The 23,164-nt window shown below is 43.7% G+C and overlaps 2 protein-coding genes across 2 annotated transcripts; both read left to right on the top strand.

The window, feature by feature from the left end:
- Nucleotides 1–4,799: 4,799 nt before the first annotated feature.
- On the top strand, nucleotides 4,800–10,109 carry LOC126621800 (uncharacterized). Its single transcript, XM_050290387.1, has 2 exons — nucleotides 4,800–5,251; nucleotides 9,620–10,109. The coding sequence occupies exons 1-2, from the start codon at nucleotides 5,113–5,115 to the stop codon at nucleotides 10,021–10,023; spliced, it is 543 nt and encodes a 180-aa protein (XP_050146344.1). The 5' UTR covers nucleotides 4,800–5,112; the 3' UTR covers nucleotides 10,024–10,109.
- Nucleotides 10,110–13,421: 3,312 nt separating this feature from the next.
- Nucleotides 13,422–14,738, top strand: LOC126621801 (uncharacterized). The gene is made up of 2 exons (XM_050290388.1): nucleotides 13,422–13,904; nucleotides 14,096–14,738. The coding sequence occupies exons 1-2, from the start codon at nucleotides 13,584–13,586 to the stop codon at nucleotides 14,126–14,128; spliced, it is 354 nt and encodes a 117-aa protein (XP_050146345.1). The 5' UTR covers nucleotides 13,422–13,583; the 3' UTR covers nucleotides 14,129–14,738.
- The last annotated feature ends 8,426 nt before the right edge of the window (nucleotides 14,739–23,164 follow it).

Here is a 23,164-nt window from a genome sequence, read left to right as displayed (position 1 = left end):
CGTCCGGGGCACGTTGGATCCCGATGAGTTGCAAAAGTTAATTCACCAAGGCTGTCTGTTGTGCAAGGGCACTCGTCAACTTTATGACTTGTCGAGACAAGTGTTGTTTGCCATTTGGATTGGAAGAGCTTGGAAGAAATGCGCCTCATTGGGCAGCGAAAGGGTGGTAGACTCCGGGCGCGAGATTTGAGTTGGGAAATGGTATCCGTGAAAAAATGTGGTGAAAATGCCCCCGGCTCGATGGTAGGTCCGGATGGTTGAGATAGTCTTGGGCCGACTTGGGCTGCTTGGAAAGCCACGAGAGCAGGCTGGGCCGTGAAAGTGGGCTGCTCGACTGGAGCTGGCTGGGCCACGGGAGTGAGCTGCTTGTCGGGAGCAGGCTGGGTCACGAGAGCAGGCTGCTCGGCAGGAGCAGGTTGGGCCGTGAGAGTGGGCTGCTCGACGAGAACAGGCTGGACCACGGGAATGGGCTACTCGTCGGGAGCAGGCTGGGTCACGAGAGCAGGCTGCTTGGCAGGAGCAGGCTGGGCCACAGGAGTGGGCTGCTTGACGGAAGCAGGCTGGGCCAAGGGAGTGCGCTGCTCGACGGAAGCAGGCTAGACCACGGGAGTGGGCTGCTCGTCGGGAGCAGGCTGGGTCACGAGAGCAGGCTGCTTAGCAGAAGCAGGCTGGGCCACGGGAGTGGGCTGCTCGACGGAAGCAGGCTGGGCAACGGGAGTGGGCTGCTCGACAGAAGTAGGTTGGACCATGGGAGTGGGCTGCTCGTCGGGAGTAGGCTGGGTCACGAGAGCAGGCTGGTTAGCAGGAGCAGGCTGGGCCGCGAGAGCAGGTTGCTTGGCGGGAGCAGGCTGCTTAGTATGTGATGCATGCGAATGCGAGGCTTGGGCCCGGGCCCGTGCAAACTTGGATGGCACGACTTGGATAATGGCCTTGGTGCCGTGAGCCTTGGATGGCACGGCTCGAGCCGTGATAAAGGCACCATGGACCTCGCCACGGGTGGATACCGAAGTAGCCACCGTGGTGGTTCCCATGGTGGAAACTCGTGGTGGTGGTGCTGCTCCACTTATTGTCACATTTAGCCTCACGGATCTCCGCAATCCCATTTCTTGAACATTAGAATTTTCACTTGTGGAATTTTCTAAATTTCTAGCCATTATATTTTGCTTATACGTTTTATCAAAGAACCTTTGCAAGTAAAAAATTCTAATAATAAGAACGTATGAAAAATATTCAAATGGACTAGAAAATAAAGAAAAAACCTTTTTGTGCAAGAGTCTTCTACGAGTATGGATTTCAACTCTCAATGAAAGCACCAATGTGTGGATGCAAATTTCTTCCTCCTTGATCTTGGACAATTTTGCACCTACAAAACAATTAACACCTTAGGTTAAGGCCAAGAGCCTCACGCGCCCACGATGAATGGGGGGGGCTTTGGCCGAAGAACCTCCGATGCCAAAGTTAGAATTTAGAGAGAAATAGTGTTTAGAGAATTTTGGGATTTTTGCCAAAGTGTTGGAATTAATATTTGGTGAAAATATGAGCCTATTTATAGGGCTAGGTTGGTTTAGGTTTTATTTTGGTTTAATTAGTCAATTAATTGGCTAATTAAACATAAAAGGAAATATTTTTGTGGTTATGGAATTAATTGGCTAATAAAAAGGAAGAAATGGTGAAAAAAGGTAGAAAAAGTGATGGATTAGGTTTTGAATGGGGATAGCCGGTCATGTGGTGTTTTAGGGTTGAATTGGATGTATTTTGTGGTTATTTGGATATAATGGATGGTTTAATTGACAATTAATGGGTTAATTAGGCAATAAACCCATTAATTAGCCAATTAACATAATTTAAAAGGAATGTGTTTGGGAATTACCTTGTAGAAAGGATTTGATGAGATGGACTTTGAATTGTTACCTATTTTGGGCACTTCTGTCTTGGTTGAAAGAGGGTTGCCCACTGCTTGCGCGTAGGAACCTCGTTGTACTGCAAGGGTATTTTTGTCCTTTTTGTCCAAAAATCCACGTGTCACCTTGTGAATATTTTTGGCTCCACAATTTGTACAATTCGCACCAATCAGTGCCATGAGTATTCATCCAAAAAGAAACTATGAAAAGGGTACTATCTAAGCCGAATATTTAAACAACCTAAGAATTAGGTCGGTATGGCTGAGTTTAGTATCATGAAAAGAATTAGATCGGTGTGGCTGAGTTTTATGTCAAAAAGGATACGATGTAAGACGAGGAATAAAACAACTTAAGAATGAGATTGCTGAGATTGAAATTCGTTATTATAACTGAAATTTATACCATCCTATCCGAATCCAGAGAGAAGTTAAAATACGATATTAGTTTTCCAGTCCTCCCTATCATTGCACAATCAGTAACGTCCTAGTCGCTAAGGTATCTGTGCAGTTATGAGTTAGCAGAGACATATGGGACCACAAATTACAATAGCAAGCACTCAAATTCTACAGGACACTCAACCATAGGGCACCACAAGTCGTTCCCCCAAAATATGTACATATGTGACAAAGGACTAATTTCTATAGGGAGATATCTCCATTGCTTTTTTCATAACGATTAATTTGGAGCCGTCTTTTCCACCACATATTAATAGATCGAGCATAAAAGCTCACATACAAAAACAAGAAACAAAAATAAAATAAAATAATATCATTTGACAACTTCTATTCAGGAATGGTTCTTAGACATGTTAAAGAGTAAGCTTAAACCAAAGCGGAAAACTTTTGGGAAACTAGTTGAATGTCTTTCACAAAGAAATAGGTTGGATGATTCTTTACTTGTTTTAGACTTTATGTTTAGGGCAGGTTATACACTGGAAGAACACATATGTTATTCTCTGGTCAATAAGCTTGGCGGGGAGAACAACCATTTCGTTGAAACATGTCTAGGGGAGATCTTAGAAGGAAAGTGATGTTCCAAGTCATCTTGATATGTTCCTTGCGACTTCTCTCGAATAAAAGTTTGAGTTAATGGATACTGGGGATTCCCAAACAGCAGATTAGGGATGAATTGGGGAAAGGGTACGACATTGTTTTGAGAGTTGACATTCAGAGTGCTCAGACTCTTAAGGAAGATTTTTGGGAATTCGACTGTTTTCATAGTTTTGATGGCGGTGAGTGAGGCCAAGAACTCCGCCTGTGTAAGTTTATCTTACATTGCCGGTCCCAAGCCCGGGTAAAGGAGGAAGGGGAGGGCGTCAGGTAGTCGATAGCCAGCACTCCTCGGTTACGTCGAATCCTTATGAAAATGAATCCAGAACGAAATCGCGCTAAAGCTAAGGCATCACCCATAAGTGGCGCGCTGTGTGGCCCGAGCACAGTGATAAGTGAGCAAGGGTCGCTGTATCTCCATCGGCACCCAGATCCAGTGTTAAATGAGCAAGGAGGCTATAGAAACTTCTTTTCGAACGACTCCACTCAAAGTTGTTTGGGAGCATATGCTCCTATCAACTTTACACAGGACACACAAAAGAAGTACTTTGATCATATTGGACGAGAGAGGGTGAAGAAGCTAGGACAGAAGGGTAGAGTTCAAGAGAGTAGAATGCGTTTAGGAACGTGGAATATAGGAACCTTAACGGGAAAATCTATGGAAGTAGTGGAAGTTATGATGAGGAGAAGGATAAATATTATGTGCCTACAAGAAACTAAATGGGTTGGTCTTAAGGCAAAGGATCTAGAAAACTCAGGGTTTAAACTTTGGTATTCGGGCACAAATAGAACAAGAAACGGTGTTGGCATCATCGTGGACAAGACCTTGACACAAGATGTTGTAGATGTCAAGAGGGTAGGAGATAGAATCATGGCAATCAAGATTGTAATATGACAAGAACTCATTAATGTGATTAGTGCGTACGCACATCAAGTAGGGTTGGATACGAGTTCGAAGAAAATAATCAAAGAGAAAGTAATCACCCAGTGTGTGTGGGATAGAGAGGGGGAAGCTAGCCAAAGGTGGCATTCCATGGCTAGTTGTATCCGAAAAGTAGCGAAAAAGGTATTAGAAGAGTCCAAGCGCTTTGCTCCACACCAAAAGGAATCTTGGTGGTGGAATGAGGAGGTACAAACAAAGGTGAAGGCTAAGAATGAATGTTGTAAAGCCTTATACAAGGATAGGACTGATGAAAATGGTGAAAGGTATAGAAGAGCGAAGAAAAAGGCGAAGAAAGCTGTGAGAGGAGCTAAGTTAGCGGCTTATGACGATATGTATAAGCAACTAGATACCAAAGAAGGAGAGTTGGATATCTATAAACTAGCTAGAGCAAGGGAAAAGAAGACAAGGGACCTAAATCAGGTGAGGTGCATCAAGGATGAGGATGGAACGGTTCTTGCTACAAAGAATGCGGTCAAAGACAGATGGAGAAGTTATTTTCATAATCTTTTCAATGAAGGACATGAAAGGAGTACCTCTTTAGGGGAGTTGAGTAACTCAGAAGAGTGTAGAAACTACTCATTTTATCGTCGAATCAGGAAGGAAGAAGTGGTTGTAGCTTTGAAGAAGATGAAGCATAGAAAAACAGTGGGTCCAGACGATATACCGATCGAAGTGTGGAAAGTTTTGGGAGAGACAGGTATAGCATGGCTCACTGACCTTTTCAATAGGATTTTGAAAACGAAGAAGATGCCAAATGAGTGGCGAAAGAGCACTTTGGTGCCTATCTACAAGAATAAGGGCGACGTACAAAATTGCATTAACTATAGGGGTATTAAGCTAATGAGTCATACAATGAAGCTCTATGAGAGAGTCATTGAGCATAGATTGAGGCAAGAGACACGGGTTCATGCCAGGGCGCTCAACCATGGAGGCAATCTATCTCTTACGAAGATTAATGGAAAGATATAGAGATGGGAAAAATAATTTACACATGGTCTTTATAGATTTGGAAAAAACGTATGATAGGGTCCCAATAGACATTCTTTGGAGGATTTTAGAGAAGAAAGGAGTACGAGTAGCATATATCCAAGCTATAAAGGATATGTATGAATGAGCAAAGACTACCGTAAGAACTCATGAAGGATAAACCGAAAGCTTTCCCATAACTGTAGGATTACATCAAGGCTCATCCTTAAGTCCTTACCTTTTTGCGTTGGTAATGGATGAGTTAACAGGACATATTCAAGATGATATTCCTTGGTGTATGCTTTTCGCAAACGATGTAGTGTTGATAAATGAAACTCAGGAATGGGTAAATGCGAAGCTTAACTTTTGGAGAGAAGTGTTGGAATCTAAAGGTCTTCGCCTAAGCCAATCAAAGACAGAATATATGGAATGCAAGTTCAGTGCAAATAGAGGCCAAAATGAGTTAGGGGTGAGGATCGGAGATCAGGAAATACCAAAGAGCGATCGTTTTCGCTACTTAGAATCTATCTTGCAAAAGAACGAAGAATTAGATTGAGATCTCAACCATAGAATACAAGCTGGATGGATGAAGTGGAAGAGCGCATTCGGCGTGTTGTGTGATCGCCGTATGCCACTGAAGCTCAAGGGAAATTTTATAAGACGGCAATAAGGTCAGCGATGCTGTATGGCACAGAATGTTGGGCGGTGAAGCATCAACACGTACACAAAATGGGTGTAGCGAAGATGAGGATGCTTCGTTGGATGTGTGGGCACACGAGAAGGGATAAGATTAGGAATGAGGATATCCGAGGTAAAGTAGGAGTAGCCAAAATTGTAGGAAAGCTGAGAGAAAATCGGTTACAGTGGTTTAGACATGTGCAAAGAATGCCTACTGACGCTGCGGTTAGAAGATGCGACTACGGGACAGAGGTTCAGGGCCGAAGGGGTAGAGGAAGACCTAGGAAAACTTTGGAATAAACTCTAAGAAAAGACTTAGAGTACTTGGATCTAACGGAGGATATGACACAGGACCGAGCACGATGGCGTTCTAAGATTCATATAGCCGACCCCACTCAGTGACTTGGATTTTTCAAGTCTCCAACCGAGAAGTTTTCCTCACTCGAGAAATTAAGGGAACACTACCTCAACCTACATGCTCCACTCACAAAGCTTCAACAAAAGAAAAAATCAAAGAACTTAGTGAAGAAAGCTTTGATGGAAATGAAGCAAAGCTTATTTATTGATATCTCCGATAAGTTACAAATATGTACATATACATGAGTCAAAATAAACAAACAAGAAGGAGCCTTCACAAAGGTTGCTTAGGAGAAGTCTCAGCAGTCGGTAGAGCCCCAGAAAGAGAAGGCACCGGAGAGGGATCATTCGGAGCCTCAGCACTAGATAAAACCCTAGAATGAGGAGGCATCGGAGGTTGATCATTTGGAGCTTCATTACGCGGTACAGCCCCAAAAGACGAAGGCAATAAATGCCTTTGGAACAAACCCACAAACCGCTGATGATCAAGTAAAACCTGACCATCAGATTCCTGCATTTGGTCAAGCTTCCTCTTCATGTTTGTAGCAAGTCATGTGCGATCCGGTGCAACTGTTTATTCTCATGCTTAAGCCCTTTAATCTCCTGTTTGAGACTCATCACTTCAGCCGCCAATGATACAACTTGGCGAGTTCGTGCAAATAGGCGTTGGGCCATATTAGACACAGAACCTGCACACTGAACACTCAGAGCCAGAGAATCCTTAACAGCCAACTCATTAGACCGTTTGGAAAGTAGTCTGTTATCTTTGAGAGTGAGAAGGTTCCTGGCCACCACCGCAGCGGTCATATCATTCTTCATCACGGAATCCCCAATAGTAAGAGGACCAGTAGGGGATAAGAAGGATGGGCGCCATATGTTGTCTGGATAAGGCATGGCTGCCTCTTCAACAAGGTTCAAGTCAAAACGACGGTCGGAGGGGCCAAACATTTTCAAAGGTGTTGAAGAGAGAAGAGGTCGGACAAATCAAGATCTTAGAAGTGCAAGAAGGGAGCTTCTATTGGTGGAGATTCAAGTGTGCTTTAGAACTTAATGCCAGCCTCTATAAAAATCTGCACTCGACGGAGCTTCAGAAATCGAACAGGCGCCTGCCCAGAAATCGAAGAGACGTTTGCTTTCTCAAAAGCTGGGCTGCTCAGAGACCACGAGGGCCGATCTCAGAAATCGAAGAGGCATTTTCTTTCTCAAAAGCTGGGCTGCTCAAATACCACGAAGGCCGATCTTAGAAATCGAAGAGGCGCTTGCTTTCTCAAAAGCTGGGCTGCTTAGAGACCACAAGGGCCGATCTCAGAAATCGAAGAGGCACCTGCTTTTTCAGCCTTGTCAGCACCTGTCACATGCACACTCAGCTTTGCTGAAATTACGGGCATTCTGTTGAAGATTTCTGGTGAAGTAGAAATAGAAATCACGTGAATCTTACTGTTCAATCATCCACTTTCCACACGCACCATCAGCTCATGGGTACCACAGATAACTTTGCCAAAGATCTCTGACAAAGTTTAGACACATGAAGCTTGCAGCTCCCACTACATCGCTATGACCAAGAAAGGTCAAAAGAATAGCAAAGAAACAGTACTAACAAAGTTTAGACACATAAATTTTGAAGGTGTAGCTACCATATTATTACCCACAAGGGTAAAGGAACAGCACCACTGCTGGATAATTGGAAGTCCCTGTGTGTCAACCTCTGTGCTCCATGGCAAGGTAGACTAGCAAACATGCCCAACCTTTACTCACATTCGAGAAAACACTCCTAACAAGATTGCTTGCTCCAAAATCGAAGAGGCACCGCCCTCCGAATCTCGAGATCCAGACTCCCAACATGATTACTTTCTCAAAAATCGAAAAGACACCACTCTCCGAATCTTGAGAGCCAGACTCCCAGTAGGATTGCTTTCTCAAAAATCGAAGAGGCACCGTTCTCCGAACCTCGAGAGCCAGATCCCCGACAGGATTGCTTGTTCAAAAACCGAAGAGGCACCGCTTTCTCAACTTCGAGAGTCAGATCTCCTTGGATAAAGCTTGTATGTAATCTTCACACGCAACATCAGCTTTCCAGATACCACAGACCACTTTTTCAAAGTACTCTGACACACGTGAAGCTGGCAACTCCCACTACCGTGCTATGACCAAGCAGGGTAAAGGAATAGCATTACTACTTGTTGTTAAGGAGACTCATCTATATGTCGACCTCCATCCTCAACGGACAGGCAGACCTGCAAAAATGCTCAACCATTCCTCATATCTGAGAGGGCACTCCCAACGAAGCCTCTCGAAATACTCAGATTTCTTTCCCCCCGATAATACCTCTGCAAACAAGCTACACCAGAGCAAGAATATCTCATATCATCAAGGTTAAAAGCAAGAGTATCCCATATCATGCTTTTTCCCTGTCTTTTCCTTTGGCCTTGTTCTTACCTGCAAGACAAGGAGAAAGAGAGCAATCAGTCAACACTTGGAATCAAGCTTCCAGTCAAGAACTGACTGTCTGGAACCCCTTACCTGATTACTTACCTGGCATTGCTCTCGAGTATTCATCTTCAACATCTTATGCTTCCAGAGAAGATACCACATCTGCCTGAGGAACAGATAGGGAAAGTGAGAAGGATACAAGGAAGCATGTGGAGACAAGCGTAACAGAACACGTGTCGATACTTCCACTACTTTGTCAACAACAAAAGTATCCCATATCAGAAGGGTCGAACGTACTCTGGATTTGATGGGCTTATTTTGACCCTCAAATTCTTCAGTCGGCCTTATACTCTGGAGGTAACCAGAAAACCCTCCAGCCCAGTTAAAGAATAAGCTTGTGGAAAGTTACTTCTTCAAAAGCAAAAGTATATCATATCATTTATTCTTTTTTTTCTTCTCTTTATCCTTCATGCTGCCTACAAGATAGGGAGAATGAGAACAATTAGCCGGAACTCGAAATCAAACTTCTGATCTGGGACTGATTGCTTAGAGCTCTGATTGCTTACCTTGTCTGTCACCTCTTTCAGCAGATCTTCTAGCTCGGCGACTTGGGGGACTCCTACTACATGGTTTGTATCGCGCTTGACCAAGCCTGAAACTACAAGTAAGCTTCAAGTGAAATTGATACATTACCTTATGCATCTCCACCAGTTAAAGATACCATCCCTGGATGGAGGAAGAGTACTTCCAGAGAAGATGCCACATCTACGTATGAGATAGATAAGGCAAGTGAAGACGATACCACACTTCGGTACTTAAAAGTTTCGTGATTACGAGATCATTCTCCCACAATATTTCCTAATGTCATTTGTACTAAATCATTCACTTGTACTCACTAAAGGAGAGCTTGAACCTATGTACTTGTGTAAACCCTTCACAATTAATGAGAACTCATCTACTCCGTGGACGTAGCCAATCTGGGTGAACCATATACATCTTGTGTTTGCTTTCCTGTCTCTATCCATTTACATACTTATCCACACTAATGACCGGAGCAATGTAGCGAAGATCACAAACTTAATACTTTCTGTTGTTCCAAAGTCCTCACTAATTTTGTGCATCAACAATCCTTAAGTCCTTACCTTTTTGCGTTGGTAATGGATGAGTTAACAGGATATATTCAAGATGATATTCCTTGGTGTATGCTTTTTGCAAACGATATAGTGTTGATAGATGAAACTCAGGAGGGGTAAATGTGAAGCTTAACCTTTGGAGAGAAGTGTTGTAATCTAAAGGTTTTCGCCTAAGCCGATCAAAGACAGAATATACGGAGTGCAAGTTCAGTGCAAATGGAGGCCAAAATGAGTTAGGGGTGAGGATCGGAGATCAAGAAATACCGAAGAGCGACCGTTTTCGCTACCTAGGATCTATCTTGCAAAAGAATGGAGAATTAGATGGAGATCTCAACCATAGAATACAAGTTGGATGGATGAAGCGGAAGAGTGCATCCAGCGTGTTGTGTGACCATCGTAGGCCACTGAAGCTCAAGGAAAATTTTTATACGATGGCAATAAGGCTGGTGATGCTGTATGGCACAGAATGTTGGGCGGTGAAGCATCAACACGTACACAAAATGGGTTTGGACATGTGCAAAGAAGGCCTACTGACGCTCCGGTTCGAAGATGTGACTACGGGATAGAGGTTCAGGGCCGAAGGGGTAGAGGAAGACCTAGGAAAACTTTGGAAGAGACCCTAAGAAAAGACTTAGAGTACTTGGATCTAACGGAGGATATGATACAAAACCGAGAGCAATGGCGTTCTAGGATTCATATAGCCGACCCCACTTAGTGGGAAAAGGCTTTGTTGTTGTTGTTGTTGTATTTGACAACTTCTATTCACAGAACAAGGAACAACTTGTTTTCCGTGTGATTTCATTCAACTTACGATTATACAATTCAATTGAAGTGTGGATGTTATATGCTTATGAGCTTAACAAAAAAGCAGCTATGACAATCTTAGTATGCATGCAGAATTCTAAACAAACGAATGACCAGATGCAATCGAACCATTGGGAGATGCACAAGTGACTGAAATCAGCAAGAAATTGTTACTGATGTTCGACCTTCAACTTGTCATTCGGCCTTTAACTTGTTTACTTCCTTAAGGAGTTGTAGGACAAGAGGGTCCTGAGTGGAGTCATGTACCACTGGAGCTTTCTTTCGTAAATCTCCATCTTCTCTTGGAAGTAGGAAGGTTTGATCAAGAGCATGTGATTTTCCCTGGACTCGCCGTACTGACTTCCAAGGTATGTCTGTCGGAACATCTCTGAGTCCCCTATACATTCGTGTTTCTCTAGGACTTGTTGCCCCTTCCCCAAATTGGTATCCGGCCTGGGACATGGGAGGGGACCGAGTCTTTTAGAGACCCTTGGGTCATTGATCTTCGAGCTTACATGAATAGGATTGTCTCGACGTTGCTTTAGGAAGTCTTAACAGTCGTGAAATACGGCTTTAGATCATTCCACTCTTTCTGTAAGAAGGTGCCTTCCTCCACTCTTCTTGCTTCGGGTCGAAGCAGCTGGGTTGAGAGAAGTCTCATGTTGGTCGCCATTTCGATGAGTAGCTCGCTCCTTAACAGGAATACCTATGTCGACACCAAAAGACAGATGTCGTAGTTACTCTTAGACTCGACATTGAGCTTGAAATTACCTATTTTGAAACCCGTCCACCTTCGACTTTTGGTGTTGTGCCTTATCTTGCTGGTTATTTTTGAATTCATCCCAACCCTAAATCCCAGACTGAAAGAATTTTCTGGTAACCTGAACTGGTTATGGCAATGTATGGCTTCATCCCAAGCAAGAGAGAGGCATCTCTATTATGCAAAACCAAATTTCAAGGCAAATCCTTCAAGGCATGCTACAAAATTCGTCCTTAAAAAACCACCCGCTCCAATTCTCCCACACTAAACAAAGAGTAGGATATCTCAAAGTCTGAATTTCCAACATTACAATCAGAACATTCCGTGAGACAACACTTCAGGGAAAGAAAGAAAATTAAAAGCAAAGATGACGGCTTACAACAATTCGTCTAAGTAGCCTAGGTTAGCTAATTAAATCAGCTTCTTCGGAACAGTCCCTGCTTAGTCAAGCATACAGTTCCAGAAGGAGCCTTCAGTTCCCGGCCCATTGCTAAAGCCTAGGCACACTCTCTAGTAAAAAATGGTGAAGCAGCAGCAGCTGCAGTCACATTTGGTCTTCTCATCCTCGAAAGAGCCTCTGCACTCAGCTTTCTAATTCTTCCAGTTCCCTCTCTCTTTGCCTCTGCCTTTCCGTAATCTCGCCTAATTTTGCCTTCCATTCAGCTGCTTCTCTCCTTAGTCTCTCCTCTTCTGCATGGTTCACAACGTCAATATACGATGCACGTCAAAAGATGACAAAAAAAGTATATCAAGTACAAAATGGTCGAGACACAAAAATCAACTTGATCAATGACGCAAATTCATAATCCGACAACAAAACCAATTAGGATGGTAAACTACATTGAATTTATGGGTGTTGAACTTGAGACATCTCATAGAAAGATTGTCGAAGAGAACAAATAGATCTCAGGTGAAGTTACTGCTGAAGTGCCACAACAAATTCGGCAAACTGAAGAAATGTGGTCATATGATTTTGAGAAATGAAAACTCAAGACTGCAAATGGAAGGCAGAAAATGTAGATGAAGAACAAGAAAGCCATGAGGTAGTAAAAGCTTCATAGTTTTTTTTTTTTTTGGGACATGGTTGTGTTTGAGAATATCTCGTACATCTAAATTTTCACTTTTTCTCGTATTTCTACAAGTTTGTAACTTTACTTGCTACTTAATTATAAAAATGTAAACTTTATGAGTTGTGTTTGAGAATATCTCGTTCTTCTACTTAATAGGGTAGAAGAAGTACGTGTAATTTGTTAGGATTAAAAAAAAAACAACAGATCGCCCACTGAGGCTCGAACCCACAAAGACAAGGTAAAGAACGTTGCGCTCAATCAACTGAGCTGGACTAGCCTGTTGCTAAAACTCTTCCATTTGTTTAATTATTCTATAAATGAGACGGTTCTTGTTGCAAAATCCATGGGTTCTTAGGGCTAGTTTGGTATTGCTGTGCTTTGAAAAAAAGCTGCTGTGAGAATAAGCGGTTGTGCTGTGAGAATAAGCGGTTGTGAAATAAATCAGCAGAGTGTTTGGTAAATTTTTTTGTAAAAGTGCTTTTGGAAAAAAAAAAAGTAGTCTAATAGTGGGTCTTTTCATTAAAGAAGCACTGTAGCTCCGTGTGCTTTGAAAAAAAACCAGTTTTCCAAAGTTACAAATAGCAACTTCAGCTTTTTCCTTTGATTTCAGCTTATTCTCACAGCAACTTCCAAAATAAGCCCTTTTTTTTCATTTTACCAAACACCTAAAACTCTCACAGCTTTTTTTCATGGGTGCTTTTTTTTTAAGCACCTAACTCCCAAACTAGGTCTTAGTCGGGCGCCAAAATGTAACGGCTTTCTCGATCAGTGTTGCTGTTGTTAATCCGTTGCAAACTGCTTTTCACCGTTTATAACTACCAACTACTCTCTCCCTTTTTTCCCAAACAGCTACCAAGAAACGAATTGTAGAAATCCCAAGACCCAATTTCTCCGCCGCCCACCATGAACCACCACCACCACCACCACCCCTAGCAGCTTGCATCGAACAGTCGGGAACAGGAATTTTCTCTCCCTCCGTCTGCGTCCAGCACCAATAACCCGTTGGAAAACTTTGTTCCTGCCTCTCGCTGTGGCGGTTCTTTGCCCAATATGACTCTTCCCAACTCTCCTCACCGCCACCATTTTCCCAAGAGTCCGTCCCATTCCCCAGCACGGGTCCTGCCTCCTCTTCCTCCACCGCCAACTCTCTGCCGCTCCGTCTCTGATCTCAACCACTCTCCGGCCAAGACCTCGTCCCGCTCCTCCACCTGCGACTTACACTTCTCCACCGACTTGGAGACCCCCTATTCTAAGGTAATTTGATTAATTTATGCTATCATGTTTTGAAAACACATTTCTTTCCCTGGTTTTGGATTGATGAAGGGTGTGGTTGTTTCACGCTTTAATCTGTGAAAGGTGAATTATATATCTGCTTTTGGATTCTATGAAATGGGAAAATTGTTAATTTGCGTGAATTTAGATACTTTTTATCTCTGTTTCGATTGTTTTTGAACTTGGTTTTTGGGCAAAATAATTCCAGGGGCTGAGCAGGATGAACCACCACCACCCCCGGCAGATTCCGTTTAAATACCCAGAACAAGATTCTTCTCTCCCGCCGTCTGCGTCCACGGCCGACAACCCATTTGACATCTCTCTACCTGCGTCTCGCTGTGGCGGTTCTTTGCCCAACATGACTACTCCCTACTCTCCTGACCGCTACTACTTTTCCAAGACTCCTTCCCATTCCCCGCCGCACAGCCTCCGCCGCTCCGTCTCGAATCTCAACCACTCTCCGGCCAAGACCTCGTCCCGCTCCTCCACCTCCTCCCAAGATTTCCACTTCTCCACCAACTTGGACACCCCGGATTCTAAGGTATTGCTAAGTAATTTAATTAATTTATGGTGTAGTTTTTTTAAAAAACTTTCGTTTTGAATTGAGTGGTTGATTTCATGCTTTAATCTACGAAAGGTGAATTATATATCTGCTTTTGGATTGTATGAAATGAGAAAATTGTTAATTTGCGTGAAGTTCGATTCTTTCTCCTTTTTCGATTGTTTTTGAAGTTGGTTTTTGGGCAAAATGATTGCAGGGGCTGAGCAGGATGAAGGACCGCTTGAGAAACCCGAATCGCATCCAGCCAGCACCGGTCGTCCCTGACAGAGCCACTTCAAACCCTACTTTTCTGCTCTCCCTTATGGCCCTGTACATGACGTTAAGCATGTATCCATAGAACATGAAGAGGGTTGATTTAGATGGGACTCTGGTTGAAGCATGTTCGGGAATTTTAATTTCCGTAGGAATGGAGGCTACATTCTACGTTTTAATAAACTGGGTTGCTGATCAACAGTATCCGCTTCTTTCGTGGCTGGCCCTGATAATCGGAAAGATCCTGTTTTGGATTTCTCAGTACAGAAATTTACCGTTCATGGTTTTTTATCCAACTGTTTTCGTCTTGAATGCATTGCTTTTGGGATCGCTAGCTATAAAGGTAACCTGGAACGTCGGCTGGGGCGTTGCTTATCAATTTCTGCTAGATAATCTCGGTATTCTGAACCTGTTCTGAGTGTGGAGAAGAAGGCGGATTGCTTGGTCATTCACTTTAGGTGTCATCGTGATAAACCCTGATTGGTGTCAGTTTTACAAATCATCTGGTTTTTCCTTTTACTTCTTTTCATTGTAATGAAGTATATGTTGAATATGGTGATAAAGAAGTAAAAGGAAAAACCAGATGATTTGTAAAACTGACACCAATTAGGGTTTATCACGGTGACACCTAAAGTGAATGACCAAGCAATCCGCCTTCTTCTCCACACTCAGAACAGGTTCAGAATACCGAGATTATCTAGCAGAAATTGATAAGCAACGCCCCAGCCGACGTTCCAGGTTACCTTTATAGCTAGCGATCCCAAAAGCAATGCATTCAAGACGAAAATAGTTGGATAAAAAACCATGAACGGTAAATTTCTGTACTGAGAAATCCAAAACAGGATCTTTCCGATTATCAGGGCCAGCCACAAAAGAAGCGGATACTGTTGATCAGCAACCCAGTTTATTAAAACGTAGAATGTAGCCTCCATTCCTACGGAAATTAAAATTCCCGAACATGCTTCAACCAGAGTCCCATCTAAATCAACCCTCTTCATGTTCTGTGGATACATGCTTAACGTCATGTACAGGGCCAGAAGGGAGAGCAGAAAAGTAGGGTTTGAAGTGGCTCTGTCAGGGACGACCGGTGCTGCTCTGGCAGGGACGACCGGTGCTGCTCCGGCAGGGACGACCGGTGCTGGCTGGATGCGATTCGGGTTTCTCAAGCGGTCATTCATCCTGCTCAGCCCCTGCAATCATTTTGCCCAAAAACCAACTTCAAAAACAATCGAAAAAGGAGAAAGAATCGAACTTCACGCAAATTAACAGTTTTCTCATTTCATACAATCCAAAAGCAGATATATAATTCACCTTTCGCAGATTAAAGCATGAAATCAACCACTCAATTCAAAACGAAAGTTTTTTCAAAAAACTACACCATAAATTAATTAAATTACTTAGCAATACCTTAGAATCCGGGGTGTCCAAGTTGGTGGAGAAGTGGAAATCTTGGGAGGAGGTGGAGGAGCGAGACGAGGTCTTGGCCGGAGAGTGGTTGAGATTCGAGACGGAGCGGCGGAGGCTGTGCGGCGAGGAATGGGAAGGAGTCTTGGAAAAGTAGTAGCGGTCAGGAGAGTAGGGAGTAGTCATGTTGGGCAAAGAACCGCCACAGCGAGACGCAGGTAGAGAGATGTCAAATGGGTTGTCGGCCGTGGACGCAGACGGCGGGAGAGAAGAATCTTGTTCTGGGTATTTAAACGGAATCTGCCGGGGGTGGTGGTGGTTCATCCTGCTCAGCCCCTGGAATTATTTTGCCCAAAAACCAAGTTCAAAAACAATCGAAACAGAGATAAAAAGTATCTAAATTCACGCAAATTAACAATTTTCCCATTTCATAGAATCCAAAAGCAGATATATAATTCACCTTTCGCAGATTAAAGCGTGAAACAACCACACCCTTCATCAATCCAAAACCAGGGAAAGAAATGTGTTTTCAAAACATGATAGCATAAATTAATCAAATTACCTTAGAATAGGGGATCTCCAAGTCGGTGGAGAAGTGTAAGTCGCAGGTGGAGGAGCGGGACGAGGTCTTGGCCGGAAAGTGGTTGAGATCAGAGACGGAGCGGCGGAGAGTTGGCGGTGGAGGAAGAGGAGGCAGGACCCGTGCCGGGGAATGGGACGGACTCTTGGGAAAATGGTGGCGGTGAGGAGAGTTGGGAAGAGTCATATTGGGCAAAGAACCGCCACAGCGAGAGGCAGGAACAGAGTTTTCCAACGGGTTATTGGTGCTGGACGCAGACGGAGGGAGAGAAAATTCCTGTTCCCGACTGTTCGATGCAAGCTGCTGGGGGTGGTGGTGGTGGTTCATGGTGGGCGGCGGAGAAATTGGGTCTTGGGATTTCTACAATTCGTTTCTTGGTAGCTGTTTGGGAAAAATGGGAGAGAGTAGTTGGTAGTTATAAACGGTGAAAAGCGGTTTGCAACGGATTAACAACAGCAACACTGATCGAGAAAGCCGTTACATTTTGGCGACCAACTAAGAACCCAGGGATTTTGCAACAAGAACCGTCTCATTTATAGAATAATTAAAGAAATGGAAGAGTTTTAGCAACAGGCTAGTCCAGCTCAGTTGATTGAGCGCAACGTTCTTTACCTTGTCTTCGTGGGTTCGAGCCTCAGTGGGCGATCTGTTGTTTTTTTTTTTAATCCTAACAAATTACACGTACTTCTTCTACCCTATTAAGTAGAAGAACGAGATATTCTCAAACACAACTCATAAAGTTTACATTTTTATAATTAAGTAGCAAGTAAAGTTACAAACTTGTAGAAATACGAGAAAAAGTGAAAATTTAGATGTACGAGATATTCTCAAACACAACCATGTCCCAAAAAAAAAAAAAAACTATGAAGCTTTTACTACCTCATGGCTTTCTTGTTCTTCATCTACATTTTCTGCCTTCCATTTGTAGTCTTGAGTTTTCATTTCTCAAAATCATATGACCACATTTCTTCAGTTTGCCGAATTTGTTGTGGCACTTTAGCAGTAACTTCACCTGAGATCTATTTGTTCTCTTCGACAATCTTTGTATGAGATGTCTCAAGTTCAACACCCATAAATTCAATGTAGTTTACCATCCTAATTGGTTTTGTTGTCGGACTATGAATTTGCGTCATTGATCAAGTTGATTTTTGTGTCTCGACCATCTTGTACTTGATATACTTTTTTTGTCATCTTTTGACGTGCATCGTATATTGACGTTGTGAACCATGCAGAAGAGGAGAGACTAAGGAGAGAAGCAGCTAAATGGAAGGCAAAATTAGGCGAGATTACGGAAAGGCAGAGGCAAAGAGAGAGGGAACTGGAATAATTAGAAAGCTGAGTGCAGAGGCTCTTTCAAGGATGAGAAGACCAAATGTGACTGCAGCTGCTGCTGCTTCACCATCTTTTACTAGAGAGTGTGCCTAGGTTTTAGCAATGGGCCGGGAACTGAAGGCTCCTTCTAGAACTGTATGCTTGACTAAGCAGGGACTGTTCCGAGGAAGCTGATTTAATTAGCTAACCTAGGCTACTTAGACGAGTTGTTGTAAGCCGTCATCTCTGCTTTTAATTTCTTTCTTTCCCTGAAGTGTTGTCTCACGGAATGTTCTGATTGTAATGTTGGAAATTCAGACTTTGAGATATCCTACTCTTTGTTTAGTGTGGGAGAATCGGAGCGGGTGGTTTTTTAAGGACGAATTTTGTAGCATGCCTTGAAGGATTTGCCTTGAAATTTGGTTTTGCATAATAAAGATGCCTCTCCCTTGCTTGGGATGAAGCCATACATTGCCATAACCAGTTCAGGTTACCAGAAAATTCTTTCAGTCTAGGATTTAGGGTTGGGATGAAGGCAAAAATAACCAGCAAGATAAGCACAACACCAAAAGTCGAAGGTGGACGGGTTTCAAAATAGGTAATTTCAAGCTCAATGTCGAGTCTAAGAGTAACTACGACATCTGTCTTTTGGTGTCGACATAGGTATTCCTGTTGAGGAGCGAGCTACTCATCGAAATGGCGACCAACATGAGACTTCTCTCAACCTAGCTGCTTCGACCCGAAGCAAGAAGAGTGGAGGAAGGCACCTTCTTACAGAAAGAGTGGAATGATCGAAAGCCGTATTTCGCGACTGTCAAGACTTCCTAAAGCAACGTCGAGACAATCCCATTCATGTAAGCTCGAAGATCAATGACCCAAGGGTCTCTAAAAGACTCGGTCCCCTCCCATGTCCCAGGCCGGATACCAATTTGGGGAAGGGGCAACAAGTCCTAGAGAAACACGAATGTATAGGGGACTCAGAGATGTTCCGACAGACATACCTTGGAAGTCAGTACGGCGAGTCCAGGGAAAATCACATGCTCTTGATCAAACCTTCCTACTTCCAAGAGAAGATGGAGATTTACGAAAGAAAGCTCCAGTGGTACATGACTCCACTCAGGACCCTTTTGTCCTACAACTCCTTAAGGAAGTAAACAAGTTGAAGGCCGAACGACAAGATAAGATACCTAATTGGAACCAACCTAGGCCTGACCCTCTTACAAAGAGGATCCTCGACACCTCCTCCAAGGAAAGACAAAGCAGAAGCTTGGCTTGCAACTCTATACTGGAAAGGAGGACCCGATTGAACACATTAACCTCTTTAAGTCCACCATGGCATACTGGATGCACACCGACGAAGAGCAATGTCTTCTCTTCCCTTCCACCATCTCTAGCGGAGCTCTAAACTGGTATTGCAATCTTCCATCTGAGACGGTAGACTCATTTGAGGAATTGAGGAAACTGTTTGTTTCTCAACACATTTTCCAGACCGATCGCTTGCACTCTGCGGATGACATGTACACTATTCGCCAGAAGCCAGACGAGTCATTACGTATGTATGTTGGCCGCTTCAGCCATGAGTATTCCCGTTGTGCCGAGGTAGACGACAAGACTGCCCTCAAAGCCTTCACGGCAGGCCTACGTGACTATTTCTTTAAGTACATGATCAATGCCAACACTTGGAAGACTTACTCTAAAGTGATGGCGCAGGCTTATAACCATGCCTCCACCGAGGCAAGGACATACCAAGAGAAACCCCCAACAACCATCCCCTATCAGCAAGTGGGAAGTGGAAGCCAGACCTATCCAAATGAGAATACCTCAACCTTTCAAACGGCAGCGGTGCCTCCCCCTGCTTTACTTAATACTTTGCCAAGTCAACAGACATATCAATGTCAGGGCAAAAGGAAAGATTTTCATCCTCACCAATCTCATTTTAGTAAAATGAGTAAGGGACACTACCGTGATAACCAAGGGTATCGCCACGATAATCCCCAACCCCAGGCAGTCAACACAGTGGGTCAAGCACGTGTCAGGACAGGCCCTACCTCGAGGTATGAGGCATACACACTTTTGAACACCACATGCATGGCCATTTACCCCAGCATAGCACACCTGATACCGAAGCCAAAGCTGAGGCACCCGGATTACAAGCCCACGAAGAACACAGGCACGTTTTGCTGCTACCACGAGCATAAAGGCCATGACGGCGAGAACTGTATCACCCTTCGTGATCATATTAAAGCTTTGCCACGTGAAGGAAAAATTGATCAATTCCTCCTTCGCCCTTCAAGGGGTAACCATAACCAACGCCAGGTGAATGTGATATATTCCATAAGTGGTGGCACACCCATATCTAAATCTTCCAACAGGGCCATGAAAAATAGTGAACGAGCTTTAAGGTCTGGCCACCAAGTGTTTCACATGGAAGACATCGGGGGAGGCAAGTATCAAAAGCCTAACTGGGATCCAATATGTTTCTACTCTGAGGAAGAAAGAGGTATCATCTACCCTCACAACGACCCACTAATCGTGGAAGCTCACATAGCCAACTTTGAAGTACGACGAATCCTGGTAGACACGGGGGCTTTGGTCAATATCATATTTGATGAAGCTTTCAGGGCACTTAATGTAGCTGAACACTTGCTCGATCGCTCGATTTCTCCTCTGATAAGCTTCTCCAGTGATATCGTGCAACCTTTGGGGAGCATACACTGACCTTTCACCATTGGTACAGGCCCTTACACAGCTACCATTACCACTAACTTCCTGGTGGTTGATTGCCCAACGGCATACAATGTCATCTTCGGACGTACAGGCATCAATGATCTCAAGGCCATGGTATCCACACATATGTTGTTGATGAAATTTCCAACCCCCTATGGCAATGGTTACATCAGAGGAGATCAACTTAGTGCACGATCATGTTACAACACTTCGGTCAAGCAACAGCACCTGTCTGTGCCCAAAGAAACCCTTTTTATACATGACCAAGTCATAAAAACCAGCCCAGACGAGACCAACTTGGATCTTCACGGTGGCAACAGTCAACTTGATGATCCTCGAGATGACTCTTTCACCCAGTAAGCACAACTCGTTGAAGAGTTGGAGAAGGTCTCTATCTCAAAAGATTATCCGGATCGCATGGTGAAGATTGGCACCACCTTGTCACCACCCATTTAGTTGGCATTGATCTTTTTTTTGCAAGAGAACATTGAGCTCTTCCCCTGGTCATACGAGGACATGCCAAGCGTCTTTCCCGATATCATCTGTCATCGCTTAAGTATTAACCCCAAGACCAAGCCAGTGAGACAGAAGCGAAGATCTTATGACGCTGAATGGTACGAGGCAATGAAGGCAGAAGTTGAAAAACTCAAAGGCATAGGCTTCGTCCGTGAAGTCAATTATCGAACGTGGGTAGAAAATGTTGTCTTTGTTAAGAAAAATCCGACCAAGAAAAGTCTCCTACTCCAAAAGGTCTTGTGGAGAATGTGTGTCGATTACACCGACCTAAACAAAGGATGCCCGTATGATAGCTTTCCTCTTCCTCTCATAGACAGACTTATAGATTCTACGGCAGGGTGTGAACTCCTAAGCTTCATAGATGCTTACTCAAGATACAACCAAATCCTCATGAACCATCCGAACCAAGAACACATAGCCTTCACTAATGACAGGGGACTATATTGTTATAAAGTCATGCCCTTCGGCCTAAAGAATGTAGGAGGAACTTATCAGAGACTGGTCAATTCAATGTTCGTCGAATAGATTGGGAAGATAATGAAAGTTTACGTTGATGATTTGCTAGTCAAGAGCAAACATGCTGACCAACACATCACCAACCTATCTAAAACTTTCACCATTCTGAAGAGGTATCGAATGAGGTTGAACCCTAACAAATGTGCCTTCAACGTAGGCTCTAGAAAATTCTTAGGCTTCATGATAAGCCAACGAGGCATTGAGGCTAATCCTGAGAATATCAAAGCAATCTTCAACATGAAATAACCGGTAACTTCAAAAGACATCCAGAGCCTTACTGGCAAGGTGGCAGCCTCAACTAGGTTCATCTCTAAGGCCACAGACAAATTTGCTCATTTCTTTAAAGCACTTAAGGGAAATAAGAAGTACATTACATAGACTGATGAATGTACCAAGGCATTCAAGAACCTCAAAGACTAGATGAGTAAAGCACATCTGCTCTCCAAACTTGAGGTTGGTGACACTCTCATTATCTATCTATCGGTATCGACTTCAACAGTAAGTTCCATTCTCATTCGAATGGATGGTAATATCGAACGGCCTGTCTACTACGCTAGCAAGGCCTTACAAGATGCGGAGACACGATACTCCAACATTAAGAAATTGGCTCTAGCATTGGTCATGTCTGCTCGAAAACTTCGCCCTTACTTCCAAGCACACTCCATCATCGTGCTTACCAATCATCCTCTTCGACAAATACTCCAAAGTCTTGACACTTCCAGGCGAATGATCAAATCGGCAATAGCATTGGATGAGTTTGACATCTCCTACCAACCAAAGCCAGCTGAGAAGGGCCAAGCAGTGGCAGACTTCATCGCCAACTTCACATATCCTGTTGACATTGTTTCTACGCCTAAAGAAGTGGTTTCATTACCCTTGGAAGCTCAGAAAATAGAATCAACAGCCTTAGCATGGAGTCTATATGTTGATGGCTCGTTCAACCAACAGGGTTGTGGAGCAGGACTAGTCCTTATGACCAAAGTGGCGATAGAGTATGCTCTTCGTTTCAAATTCAAGGTGTCGACCAATGAGGCCGAATATGAAGCCCTCATAGCACGCTTACGTTTGGCCAACCACATTGGGGTTAAACGAATTGATATCTTCAGTGACTCCCAATTGGTGGTTAACCAGGTCACCAACAACTTTGACGCTAAGGATAGCTTCATGGCAGCATATCTGGCACAAACACAATTGTTGCTCAAGCACTTCCACTACCAAATCACCCAAATTCCTCGAGCGGCAAACAGTCATGCAGATGCTTTGGCTCACCTCGCCTCAGCAGTGGAAGACAAGATTGGGAGAAAAATTCAGGTCGAATTGTTGGCAGCACCAAGCACCATGGCTGCGAAAGTATACAACTTACAACATGGGGATAGTTGGATTACCCCGATTTATAGATTCATTGCTCATGGCACCCTTCCAAATGACAAAGTCCAAGCTAAGCAGATTCGATACAAGGCTACCCGTTACTTGATCATTAATGACCAACTCTACAAGCGGGGTTTTAACCTACCATACCTAAGATGCCTTACGCCCGCAGAGGCAGAAACTGTCCTTCGAGAAATACATGAAGGAGTCTGTAGAGATCATGCTGGATCTCGATCCCTAACACACAAAGCTTTTCACCAAGGATATTACTGGCCAACACTCCACCAAGATGTCATCAGAATATTCCGCTCATATGATAAGTGTCAACGCTACGCAACTATTCCTCACTCCCATCCCGAGCCGCTCACTCCTATGATCAGCCCTTAGCCCTTCGCCCAATGGGGACTTAATTTGATCAGCCCAATGCCTGCAGGGAAGGGCAAGGTCCGCTATGCAATCGTTGCAGTTGACTACTTCACAAAGTGGGCCGAAGTAGAACCCTTGGCAACCATTACTGAGGTAAAAATAGAAGACTTCGTATGGAAGAACATCCTTTGTAGATTTG

This window comes from Malus sylvestris, chromosome 5 (genome assembly GCF_916048215.2).
Source record: "Malus sylvestris chromosome 5, drMalSylv7.2, whole genome shotgun sequence".
Lineage (NCBI taxonomy): Eukaryota > Viridiplantae > Streptophyta > Magnoliopsida > Rosales > Rosaceae > Malus > Malus sylvestris.
The sequence above is the reverse complement of the archived record's forward strand: the minus strand, read 5'-3'. Positions and strand labels throughout refer to the sequence as shown.

Bases quoted from the DNA above. Each gene is read 5' to 3' on its own strand.
- LOC126621801 (XM_050290388.1), top strand. From the start codon at position 13,584: ATGAACCACCACCACCCCCGGCAGATTCCGTTTAAATACCCAGAACAA. The intron at 13,905-14,095 runs GTATTGCTAAGT...TTGTTTTTGAAG, and splicing joins TGGACACCCCGGATTCTAAG to TTGGTTTTTGGGCAAAATGA.
- LOC126621800 (XM_050290387.1), top strand. From the start codon at position 5,113: ATGGATGAGTTAACAGGACATATTCAAGATGATATTCCTTGGTGTATG. The intron at 5,252-9,619 runs GTCTTCGCCTAA...TGTAATCTAAAG, and splicing joins AGAAGTGTTGGAATCTAAAG to GTTTTCGCCTAAGCCGATCA.